Genomic DNA, 13,424 nt, shown 5'->3' with positions numbered 1-13,424 from the left:
TTATAGAATTATAGCATTAGCTCACGTGCGAAATTTCAACGCTCTAGCTTTAGAACTTTATGAGATACAGTTTTATCTGATTTGCCACGCCCCCAATGGGCGTAGATATATCCACCATAGCTTTTTGGACTTGGGGGGTCAACGCGGATCTACATACCAAATTTCAACTTTCTAGCTCTTCAACTAACATGATTTCTGGTATATCGGAAAATGCATTTTCCGATTTGCCACGCCCCTAGTGGGCGGATCGGGAAAATTTTAACACTTTATAAATCGGAGTTATACACGAGTATGTGTTCCAAATTTCAAGTCTCTAGCTTCAATAGCGGCGAAATGAACTGCGTTCATACGGACAGACGGACAGACGGACGGACGGACAGACGGACAGACGGACGGACAGCAAGACGGACATTGCACAAAACCAATATACTAATTCACTTCGTGAATGAGTATAAAAATTAGTGAAAAAACGAAGGGCAATGTAATCGTGTGTGTGCAGGCCAGACGGCCGACCAACGGCACATTTGCCGTTACAATTTCGTAGCGAATACATATTCTTTATGCGTACCAACGCTTTCATACCCTTCACACAAAAACGAGCAAACGAAATCCAATGTATATTTGTTATGCACTAAACTCATTAGGAGTATTATTATTTGCTTAATTAGATATATTGTATAAAGCAATTATAATTAATATAGAAGTTAATAAAATTATGTATAGATCGATATATAAGATAATGACATGCAAACACTAACATTTTACATGAGCATGGCAAGCCCTTTCAAGGGTTACATATACTCTCTAAAAGGAAAGGGCATAGAAAGAGACAGAACATGAAAAAATAGGCGCGCAGTTAAGCTTCACATTAAAACGCATGCTTTTCGTTTGAGGGTTCGCAGCGCACTGATTTTGGTTTGCGATTTTTTCACTGATCGAGCCTCAAGCGACAGAGCCGAGCAAATACGAAGTGTTGTCACGAACATATGTGTGCACTCAAAGACTCGAGTCACTCGACGCCAATATGCTTCGGATAACTGTTGTATTCCTCTTTAGGTCTTATTTATTCTTATTCATTATACTGAAGGCAGAGGGTTATGAGTCAGAGAGTCCATGCGAACTCCAACTCACTCAACCATATTCTGCCTTGGACTCACTCACTCAGTCTTATCTCGAATGGACTCTATTTTGCTAGGTTATGAGTGCGGCCATGCAGCCCTCTACTGTACAAGTACCGAAATTTGTAATTTGGCCACACTTACATTCGTATTTGTGTGAGATCTTGGATTGTGTTTGCAATGAGGATTGGGGTGGAAGTCTATTAGACGTCGTCATGCCTGGCGACAGGATGTATCATCCTGCTTTGTGCAACGAATAGTTTTTATGGTTGTGGCATCCTCGAGTGTTGACACCCAAGTAGTTATAAAATCACGTGAGTGATCCATTGTGTTAGAGGAGGGGTGGGTTTTTTTTTTTTTTTTTTTTTTTTTAATTAGTTTCTGCAGTGGGAATTTATTTATATATTTACTTAATTGTAAAGTTCTGTCTTATAATATTTCTTGATCAGAGTCGCATGTCGAGAATGTCAATTTAGCAATTGTAATATGCAATGGACATTTATTTACACACTTTAAACAAGTAAGAAAGCTCTAGTCGAGACTGCTCGACTACGAGATCCCCTGAACCCTTCGAGCAACTGATATTTCAATAATAATTCGCACATACACACGCACACACACACACATACGCATACAAACAAACACACGCACACACACACACCCATATACAGGCGATTGCGCTTGGGTTGCGCTGCAGTGTTGGCAATATTATGAGAACTTATTTGTGGAATAATTTGATTTCTAGACGTACGATCGTAATGAAACTTTCAGAACGTAATCATGATGTATAAATGTATGAGTATACCGAAGCTCAAGTCTCTAGTATTTGATATACGTCTTCTACAAAGATGAGGGCAAGGGGGTGGATATAGGGGCGGGGGGTATATTTTAACAAAAACCGAAATTGTATAAAATACGTCTTAATATATATAGCTATAATAATGTAGGAGATATAATTTTTTAACTGACTTTCGATAAAGTTTTTTATCGATAAAAAAATATCGGAATGAGTTATCGTTTTTTAGTGATAAACTCGATAAGAGCAGACATTTAAAAAAAAGTTGAAGTCTCTAGCTCTTATATCTTCTGAGATCGACGCGTTCATACATACGGACGGACGGACGGACGGACAGACAGACGGACAGAGCCAAATCGACTCAGCTCGTCGCCCTGATCAAGAATATATATACTTTGTGGGGTCTGCCACGCCTCCTTCTGCCTGTTACATACATTTCAACAAAACCATTATACCCTGATTTCGCATTTTCAATGGGTTCAGGGTATAAAATAAAGAATGATAAATAAATACTTACAATATACATTTATATATCAAAAAGACCAAGTGTTCTTTTAATATTTTTCTCAATTTTTTTATTTTTCTATTTTATTTATTAATTTTTAGACGGTTCTGGTTAAATGTAAAGCTCTGTGGTAGCTTACTCACGACTCACCGAGTCGACCACGATGAGTAGCGTGCCACCCAATTGCTCTCGCTGCACCTGGTCCCGGCAGCGAGAGAGATTCTATCCTTCTCCTTGACCGTCTCGCATTGTGATGCCTGCCTCCGTGGCTTCTTATTTGCTCTTTAAGTTTGATGGTCATAAATAATTAACGCGCTGCACATGTTCGGATTGTGTGACCAATCTGCACGCCTCCGCTCTTCCAATGCCCACAATCCAATAGCCCCTCTCTTTCTCTCTTTCTCTCATATCTTCTCTGCACATGAAATTTATATTTATATCATATGATTTCATTTTGCGTTTCAGTAAATGAAACGGTTGCCTACTTTTCAGCTGCGAGAGCTATTAACATTTCAACTGAACACGACGTATTCCAATAAATCCCCAATATTAATTATATCCAATTACGTGATTTAATTATTTATATAATTTACATGAAAAGTAAATGTGCCTTATCCTACTAAAAATCTAAGAGTTAAAAAATCTCCTGGAGAGGATAGGCTGGATAACAGAACACTCAAGCTCTTACCCAAAGAAGCTTTCCTGTTTATAGTGCTGATTCTAAACAGTATGCTCAGGCTGGGACACTTCCCAGGGACATTGAAAAAGATCTCAAGATCCCCAAAGTTGGAGACGTATTGCAAAAGGTAGCTGCTAGCTACCTTGCAAGACTTGAAGGCCACCCAAACCCTTTGGCGAGAAGGCTCAACAAAGAAGCCAGGAAAAGAAGACTGAGGAAGTGCCATCCACAGGACCTCCCTGCGAGGTTCCTATAGAATAATGTTTTATAAAAAATTGAATGTGATTTACTTAACTAATTGTTACTGATATTTATGTAAATTGTTATTGTTGTTGATGTTTCTGTAAATTGTTATTGTAAATTCTGTAATGTCCTACTGTAAATAATCGTGCTTTTATGTCCAACTCGTTAAGCTGCCAACTAGGCAGTAGAAAGCCTGTTTAAATAAAATAATACATATTTTTACAAAAAAAAAAAAAAAAAAAAAAAAAAAAAAAAAAAAAAAACCTTATCCTACTGCACAGCCTATAATATTTCAATAGAAGATAATACATATTTACATGTAAATATAGTTTTCTATCGATTTATTGGAACTATTGGGTGACACAATTGTGATACAATTTGTACGTATTAAAGTTTCTTTACGTTATCAATCTTCTGATTGAAATTAAGAGGAGATTTTTTATAAGCCTCCTTATATGACAAAGCTTAGACTATAGCCAGGTTTAATCTCCATGCAAACTTATATTACGAGCAAACCAACTACAGTCAGAATGTCGGAATATTAAGTATATTAGCAGATCGATGTATATATATTAGCGGAGCTGAAATGATGAATACAAACATTTTGTAATTTACAGATTTTGGATACCACGCCCACTTTCCCCCAGATTTATAAAAAACGCATTTCAAATACTAGAGACTTGTGCTTTGGAATGTACATACATTTGAATTATTGATTATGATTACCTTTTGAAAGCTTCATTAAGATTGTACGTCTAGAAATTAAATTATTCAAGAAATAAATTTTCATAGGATTGCCTACTCTGCAGCTCAGCCCAAGCACAGTCGCTGCTTACTGCTCAGTTAGCAGAGCGCGTTTTAAGACGTGCGTCTCGACTAGAGCCTTCTTACTTGTTTATCATATCAAACGTACTTCTTCTAGTATCTATTAGTTTTTAGGTGATCTGTTGCTATTTTTAATTGCTTTAATACATATATATGCTTTTATAATGTATACACCAAAATATATAATATTATATAAATAATGAATTCTAATATTAATTATATATATGTAATCTTCTCTTTCTTCTTTCCTGTTCCATCCTTGCCCACTCTATTAGCAGTGCTGACCACGGATTTTGCACTGCATAAATATCGCGCGCTAATCGCAACACTGGCTCACCAAACATGGCTTCGCTCCACAGAACTCAACAAGAAATCAAACAATCAACAATCAAGCAACAGCAACAAATGCAACAATCAGCACATCTAATAATAACAACAACAACAGAGGAAAGACATCATTGCAGATCGCTAGAAAAATGAAACAAAAAGAGAATCAAAGCGAAATGTTTATTACAAATTTTGCCTCTAATATGAAAGCGACTTAAAGCTACGAAAATAGGGAAAGAGAAACTGACTTTTGAAGGGTCAAGTGCATCATACACCCATTCACACACACAGACACACACACAAAGCACATCTACACCCACACATACGCACACACATGCACACTGTTACTCCACCCTCACATCCATACGGAACACAGAGAAAGGGCAGCTGCAAAAACTGATCTGCGTCATTGTAAAACGTTTCAACGAATTTCCAAAATAGTCTACAGCAAATATAAAACAAATAAATAAATCGAGCAAAGCCGTAATCTTGAAAAATTCTCGAAGTAAATAATATACAAAAAAAAAGATAACAACAAAAAATCAAATAGTAAACAAAAAAGTAAAGTTTAGAAATTTGCTCTGTGATTTTCTATCAGAATGGTTTATTAATAATCCAAATAAATTTAATAATTATAATAAATACAAAATATTATATTTATAAAAATTGCCTAATTGCATTCAAAACCAAATGTTATTTAAATATATATACATAAAGAGAGAAGCTTTAAAAATTCCCAAAACCAAGACAAAACCAACTAAAAGCCAACAAAAAATTCTACAAAGTCATTAATTAATTCATTTATTATAGCATCAATTTGCTAACTAATAGTTGCACTAACTAATATTTAGTTTGTATGTGCGAAACACACACATAAAAACACACAGAACCACTTCGGGAACCAGTTACAGCAGAGCGCCATGGACGAAATGCCAGATTTGTCGCATCTGACGCCGCACGAGCGCATGCAAATTGAAAATGTGCTCATGCGGCAGAAGCAGGAGGAGGAGAAGCAAAATGAGATAATGCGGTAAGTAGATTTGATGGTACATGACAGACGATACTATCATATCATATAAATAAGGGATATCAGATAACGGGCAATACAAATAGCAGATGTAAGACAACACTTGTTTTGAATTGTCTTTTAATACCCTGAGCCCATTGAAAATGGGAAATCAGGGTATAATGGTTTTGTTAAAAGCATGTAACAGACAGAAGGAGACGTGGCAGACCCCATAAAGTATATATATTCTTGATCAGCACGACGAGCTGAGTCTATATAGCCCTGTCCGTCTGTCTGTCCGTCCATCTGTGTGTCCGTTCGTCTGTCCATCTGTCCGAAAATATCGAATTTCTTGACTTTTAATAAATAAAGAAATATAAAATCGCACAAAAGATTAGAGTAGCATATATAACGTGGAAGCTCTCCCATCTTTCTCAGCCGGTGGTACCTCCACCAGATATTTACAAATGACTTGATAGGCAAATTGACAATCTTTAGTTAATCCTAACTATTTTCTAATCAAATCATTTATAGATTCTGAAAATCCGCATATATAATTCCCAATTGCTGTTTTGTAACAATGTTCAGAAATAATTTTCTCAAATTATGTACTTATTACAGGATGTATGTATATTATATATTTCATATTAGATAAGTTCCGATAGATCAAAAGTTAAATAAATGGTAAATAATAATATCATCATATGGGAAAATTGAAACCAATTTAAACACTTTGATCTAGAGGTAAAGCGACCTCAGATTTAGGGACTACCTTTAGAACTGTTATCTTGTTAAGCTGTCTGATATCTAACCAAAATTCGCATTCAAATGGATTTTCACAGACGCAAACAGGACGAGGTCGTTACGCTGGAGATGCAAATCAGGCAGCGATCCGAGCAGCAGAAGAAGGCCGGCGTCGAGCTGGATGCCACCTGTCACATATGCCTTAAGACCAAGTTTGCCGATGGCGTTGGCCACATTTGCCATTATTGCAACATACGCTGCTGCGCCCGCTGCGGTGGCAAAGTAACCCTGCGCAGCAACAAGGTAAGTGCAAGCACACCTCGCTCTCTCACCCTCTCTCTCTCTATCTCTCTCTGGGCCCCTCTCTGGCTCACTCGTCTTGTCTTCTTACTATCCATGGGAGTTGACAGCGTGACAGATTTTACAGTTGGCAATTTCAAGAGCCATTAGACGCGGCTGTCACTCGACGACGTGTGGAGCCAGCTCCATGCGGGGCGAATTGAAGGCTAGGAAAAAGCAAAGCGTGGAGAGCTTTGCTCATTTTCCAGCCATTGATAAATTAGATGACACTCTGTCGCCAACTATACTGGCGTCCTCCGCGGCTGCTGCTGCTCATTGAATCGACCCCATCGCTCATATGCTCCCTTGGCCAGCGCTGGCTTTAACAAGTGCCCAAACGCCGCGTGCACCACGCATAAATAATCGCCATCGCAAATCTAGCCGAACGCTTGCCCACCCAAAGCCCAGTCAATATTTATTGGGCGTTTAGATTTTGTTATTTTTATTTTTTTATTAGTTTTATATGACAATGTTTTGGGGGTCAATTCGACACTTGATTTCTGGCAGTGAGAGGCGCTAGAGCAGCTGCCAAGGCTACTGAAATTTAAGATTAGAATAGCTAAAGCCTTTAGCTGCGAAGGGAAACAAACTCTTAAGTCATTTCTAATCGAATAAAGTGCACTCTATCGAGTTTTCAGATTGACTATCGAACTATCCATACCTATTTAAATCTAATTACCTTATAATCCTTCAGAGCTATCCAAATGGATTAAGGGAATATTGTCAAAATTAACGTTACAGGAAAACAGAGGCCTGTCTTGCCCCAATCTATCATTTATTATTAAATAAAATTTTTGGCCAATCCACGTGGCAAGCAGCGCTCAATAGCGTCAGACAGGTTTCCTATGTTCGTGGTAGTTCAGAGCCTTCGGAGCGACTTCCTTCGGAAATGAAATGGGTTGTCAGCGACACAGAACGCGTTTTTCTCAAATCTTTCGAGTACCGAATACTGGAGTAAAGCGCTCTTTTATCATTTTAATGAAAAATACCTATTCTAGTATTTGGGACGAATCATAAATTTATTACTGGAAAACAAATTGAAAAAATTTAGCTATTCTAATCCTTAAAAAAAATCGAAAAATATTGCTAAATCGATTTTTTAAAGTTGCATATAATATATCATATTGAGAATTTTCAAAACCTAAAATATCATCGATACGCTATTAAAAAAAAATAAAATATTCGATAAACCTAGATTCTAGGAACATACATTTTAAATGTATGAATTTCCCATTACAAATAGATAGTTTAAGTATCATCGTGATTAAGCTGATGTTGATAGAGAACATGCTCACGTAAGGAATGGGAATCGAATCTATTGAACCCACTGCCGCTGTTGCATTATAATATTAGAAGCACTAAAAATGTCCGATGCTTTATATGAGCACAGAGATGCTCATCCGATCACCATGGCAGGAAAGGCGAATTCCAAAAACATATTTCATTAAAATAAATGAATATATTTAGTTTAACAGGAAAAGCTTCAACTAGTTGACACGCAAAGAACTTACAGCATCTCTAGTACATCTAGAGCGTATAGATTTTGGTTACCATATTGAAATTTAACAAAATGCAATTGCCTTTGGGCTGGGCCGAGACTTGGGGCTGAGCGTTTCAGCAGTTGGCACACCATTTCACATTGCATTGCATTTCAATTACACGTTTTTCAATTTTTATTTAAGCCAGCGAGCCGTGACGGTCTGGCTGGTTGGCTGGCTTTCTATTGACATGGCGGGTTATCATTTGCTGGCCACGTTGCCAAACGTTTTGTTGAAGCTTTGCCAAGATGTCACACACAGGTACAGACACAGACACAGGCACACTGACACACACATGCATAGACATTCACACACATAGGATAGGTGGAAGTGCAACGTCTTTAGCAAATTTCTGCATAGAGAGGAACGCGATGGAGAATTGCGATTTGGCTCTGGCTCTTCCGACCATCTCAACTTTGATTGAAATGAGAGGCGCGGAATATGAGCGACATGTGAAGCAAGTGATAAAAATTCTGTTGCCTCTGCCCCATATCATGCTCCACTTCGGGCTGGAGACTGCTTTCATTATCCACGCTATACTCCACTTGGTCGTCGAGCTCGTGTTGCTGCTCCTCCTCTGCCTCTTCCTCTGCCTCTTCCTCTTCTTCTTCCTCCTCTTCCCCCTCTGCCAGCTCTGTCGTATGCCAGCAAAAGTGAAAACTGCAAAAGCCCGCAAAGTATTCCCCTCGGCTGCGTTCTATATACGTAATAAGGTGGCAGCTGAAGGCGTTCCACAGCTCCCACAGCTCATTGAAGTAGAAGAGCAGTGTGGTGGGCGCAATGAAATGATGCAAATGATTCTCATCTAAAGGTTGTGACATATTCCCCCCCGAAAAAAAAAAAAAAACAAAACAAAAAAATCAAACGCAAAACTAGAAACTAAGTGAATATTTTTGGTTGGCAGCTACTGACGTTAATCTCACTCACTTGATTCATCTCCGCTTGCAGGTGATCTGGGTGTGTATCCTGTGCCGCAAGAAACAGGAGCTATTGTCCAAAACAGGCCAATGGATAAACAAGTCGGCGGTGCAGCAAGATGGTTTCATACGGCGCATCGAACCCGATGGCAGCAGCGTAAGAGGATCGAATTCAAAGCTAAAGGGAAACCAAGTTAGCTAATCCTCTCTATTTCTCTCTCCCATCCTCTCCTTGCAGGACATCTCACAGCAGGCCATTGTCGACCCACGCGACTCTGCGGACAAGCGGCCCAAGTTGGAGCGCACGCGCAGCGCTGCCGAGAAGGAGAACCTACCCATCCAGCGGGCTGGCAGCATGCTGCGTCGCCAATATTCGCAGCAGGAGCAGCCAACGAATCGTCGCCTCTCCGTCTCCGACAGCGGATTGGAGCCCCTGAGTCCTGGCCAACAGCAGATGCAGCAACAGCAGCTGCCGCAGCGCCAGCGCATGCAGCCCATGAATCCGCAGCAGGCGCAGCAGTATCAACTCCAGCAGCAACAGCTGCAGCAGCAGCAGCAGCAACAAATGGGCTACGGACAGCAGCAACATCCGCAAAGATCGGGTGCCTATCCAGAGGATGATCCTCGTTACTATCAGGTGAGATGATGGAACTGAAAATGAAGTTTAGCTAGAACTGCGTAGTTTCTTAAAAGGGATTTATTTTTGAAGCTATTGGTAAGACTAAGAGAAGAGAAACGATGTGTAAGAAAAGAAAACAAAAATAGCGAAGCGCGCAAAGAGAAAAGAATGACGGAAATGGGGAGAGAGTGACGAAAATAAAGCACAGAGTCTTGAACAGAGGTATACAAAAGAGAATACAGATGCTAGCAAGAGGAAGATAACGGGTAAAGCTCTGGCGAGAATAGCGGACATGAGAGAAAAAAGCTCCACAAAAAAAAAAAGAGAATGGAAACATCAAGAGAACAAAGAAGAGGAGTAAATAATTTGAAATCCAGAGATTATATTTTACAAATTTTAAATGCTTTCATATTGTGGATTATGAAAAAGTTGTAAATAACAAGTAAGAATGCTCTAGTCGATACTGCTCGAATATGAGATCCACTGAACAATAAACACGCGTTGGCTGCAGTGTAGATTAATATCGGAACTTAATTGTTTGATAACCTGTCTTGTGGATGGATTAACATCATGAAACTTTTAGATTATGATTATAACATGGATATGCATGCATTTGCCTAGTCTCTAGTATCTGAAATACTCCTTTTACAAAAGTGAGGATTAGGTATCTCTAAAGATGTAGCAGATATAAATTAATTACTGATTTTCGATAATGTTCTCAGTCGAAAAAAAAAAAAAAAACGGAAAGAGTTATTGATTTTTTGAGATTATTACACAATATTACACAGTCTGAGCACTTTACATCTATTGGATATCTAAATAAATGTAAAGTGCTCAGACTGTGTAATACTATTGAACAAAATTTTCGCTATCCGACATATCCTTTTAATGGAGTAAGGTTAATCGTATTATAATTGCCCTAACGAGAATGGAATTTTCGATTGGCATTCATTTATTTTGAAAAAACTCGTATTAATATAAATATTAACCATGAAATTATCTGTGACCGCAGGGCGAGCTGGACGGTCTGATGCGACAACATCCACACCTGGCACATCCCAGCCAGGTGCAACAGCAGCCACAGCAGCCACAGCAGCAACAGCAGCAGCAACAGCAACAGCCACAACAACATTTAATGGCGCAGCAGCAGCGATTTAATGCACGCCAGCAACATATGCAACAGCAGCAGCAACAACATCATCAGCAGCAACAGCAACAACAGCAACAACAGCAGCCACAGCAGCAGCAGCAACAGCAGCGAATGTTGCAACAGCAACAACCGTATCAAGGATCCTCGACACACGCGCAGATTCACTCGCAGCCAGTGCAACTGGGTGGGGGCCGCGGCTACCAAAAGCCGCCGCCGCTGACGCGCAACCTGACGATCAGTGGGGGCCACGCCATGGATGCCACCACCTACAATCAGCAGCAGCAGCAGCAACAGCAGCGGCGCTCCTTGGCTGGCGCACAGTATGCCTCACAGCAGCAGCGATCCTTCAGCAGCTCCGAGGAGGAGTTCCAAAGTCATCTAATGGCCGCGCAGGCGCAGGCGCAGGTGCAAGGACATACCGTTACAGCTGGCAGCGACTACGATGGTGAGTGATTTCGTTTTCTCCAATTTGCACATCCGTACGCCTCTCTCTCTCTCTCTCTCTCTCTCTGTCTCTCTTTACCTATGACTCACTCACACTGTTTGTACGTTACCTCTATTACCCTTTTTCCGTTTAAAAGTCAATAATTTGATTCGCACTAAAGCGCATCTCGCTCGCTCTCTTTGGGTCAAAGTCTAATTAAGCAAGGCTTTTCTTCCCTCTCTACCCATTTCGATATATGTACATATATATAAGGGCCGTTTGGCCCACATATATGTACATATGTGTATGTAAACACAATATATATTATTCTTTTTAAGGAAATAATATAAAAGATATAAATGAGTATGACATGTGACCTATTTCTTGTCCATATATAATTTAAAGCGTGTTCAGAAATATTTATAACCCTACAGCAAAGATACTAAAATCTTGATATGGATTTTGATTAACATACATTTCTATGCATATGACAGCATACATCTAACATGTTAAGTTAAATGAACATGCATTTTTCCATAAACCGGATTACAATCCAACATTCATGGTTCTCCGCTCCCGCTCCGCTTTCTCTCTCTCTTTCTCTCTCTCTATATATATATATATATATATATATATATACATATATATACATGTATCCCTCCACCGGCCTTGTCTTTGATATTCTAGGTGTTTAGATTTTCTATATAAAAAGTATGCCCCATATTTTATATTTTTTTATTTTGTTTTTGTAACTGTTTGTCGCCCTCTGCCTATCTGTCCCTTGCTTCATTCTTTCTATCTCTCTCGCTCTCTCTATTTCTCTTTCTCTCTGTCTTTCTCTGAAACTCTCTTTTGACTCGCTCTCTATAAATTATGTTTATTACATGTTTATATGTACATATATATATGTACATTTATATGTACATATATGTATGTATATATAATCTCTGACTTTCATTGGTTCGTTGTCTTTTCGTTTAGAACTTTTGCCTTTATCATTAATGAAGTTTCTAACTGTTTTATGAAGCTACAATTTTCAACATGTTTTCCATCAATTTTGGTCCCACAGTTTCCCAACGTTTTTGTTTACATATCTAAACATATGTATATCCTATATTTTTAACATTAGGTATATGACGTTAGTTAGATAACATCTAGTTTGAAACTATGCTTTATGTACTTGTTAGTGGTAAATATAAGTTTGTCTTTAAGTTGTAGTCTTAAGTCTTAAAGGGAATCCGATTGGCAACGGAAAACTTTTTCGAATGCCGCACAAAAGGAAACGCGTTGCACAAATAGATGAAACACAAATATTGTTGGCACTTGACGGTCGGCCACAGTCGTAGATGTGGTGGCAACATAAACGAAATAAAATAAAAATAAATTCTTGACCAGGGGCAGAGCATGCTGCATGTGGCAAGTTGAAAGTGGCAAGCTGGCAAGAGAACCGCGTTGCATACTTTTAGGCAAGGCATTTTCCCTTTTTGCACCGTTAAATGCAATCAACATAAATTATATGCAGCAGCGCGACAGTTTAAAGTCGTCAGGGGGCGGTAGGGCGTGGGCCGCGGCTGTGCCACAGCTGACCCGAAAACACATTTCGCCAGCGCCACAAGATATCCGAAAAGTTTGCGGCACAGTTTGGCGGGCAGGAGGCGGTACGACTGTGACAAGTGGCAAGTGGCAACTGCTGCCTGCCTCGTGTTTGGCTGAGCGATATCGCCAGCGACTTTGTCAAGTGCGTTGCTCGTTGCAAATTTATTAGCCTAATTAGAAAGTTTCTTGCTGCCGCCTGCCTCCTGCCCCTTGCGTCTTGCCTTTTTTCTCTCGCCACTTGCCAGATGCAGGCAGCATGTTCCCAACGAAAATTTCAACTTATTTTTTGTGTAAGAAAATACGCATGACAACGGCTGATTCCTGCTGCACATTAGCATGCAACATTTCGTGGCAAGATAATTGTACTTGCCACGCCCCGCCGACTAGAATATAATAATTATTGATTTCAACTTTGCTCACACTCAAAAAAAAAGAAAATAATAAAGCAAAAAGAAAAATTACGAATCCCCTGAACCCTTCGAGCAAATGATATTTCAATAAAAATGCGCGCACACACACACACACGCACATACAAACAAACACAAGCACACACACGCACATATACAGGCGATAGCGCTTGGGTTGCGCTGCAGTGTTG

At 39.4% G+C, this 13,424-nt stretch overlaps 2 protein-coding genes across 23 annotated transcripts in view; one reads left to right on the top strand and one right to left on the bottom strand.

The window, feature by feature from the left end:
- Positions 1-4,996: 4,996 nt before the first annotated feature.
- Positions 4,997-13,424, top strand: part of Rim (Rab3 interacting molecule) — a 43,152-nt gene continuing 34,724 nt past the window's right edge. For 12 of the 22 annotated variants that reach the window (XM_089265570.1, XM_089265562.1, XM_089265567.1 and 9 more), the window contains exons 1-5: positions 5,347-5,523; positions 6,342-6,546; positions 9,069-9,194; positions 9,276-9,674; positions 10,669-11,251. In XM_089265570.1, coding sequence (XP_089121696.1) covers positions 5,414-5,523; positions 6,342-6,546; positions 9,069-9,194; positions 9,276-9,674; positions 10,669-11,251 — 1,423 coding nt within the window. In that variant the 5' untranslated portion in view covers positions 5,347-5,413. Of the gene's footprint in view, positions 5,524-6,341; positions 6,547-9,068; positions 9,195-9,275; positions 9,675-10,668; positions 11,252-13,424 lie in introns of all 22 variants that reach the window. The other 10 variants (XM_030388375.2, XM_089265573.1, XM_030388374.2 and 7 more) reach the window with 7 other exon arrangements.
- LOC149092467 (uncharacterized) lies at positions 8,034-9,002 on the bottom strand. The gene has a single exon (XM_089265617.1). The coding sequence runs from the start codon at positions 8,939-8,941 to the stop codon at positions 8,531-8,533; it is 411 nt and encodes a 136-aa protein (XP_089121743.1). The 5' UTR covers positions 8,942-9,002; the 3' UTR covers positions 8,034-8,530.

The sequence above is a fragment of the Drosophila navojoa genome, chromosome 2 (genome assembly GCF_054131105.1).
Source record: "Drosophila navojoa isolate 15081-1374.11 chromosome 2, UAZ_NAV_1.0, whole genome shotgun sequence".
NCBI lineage: Eukaryota > Metazoa > Arthropoda > Insecta > Diptera > Drosophilidae > Drosophila > Drosophila navojoa.
Note: the sequence above shows the minus strand (reverse complement) of the source record. Positions and strands in the feature narration are given on the sequence as shown.

Excerpts from the sequence above, each read along its gene's own strand:
- LOC149092467 (XM_089265617.1), bottom strand. The coding sequence starts at position 8,941 with ATGTCACAACCTTTAGATGAGAATCATTTGCATCATTTCATTGCGCCC.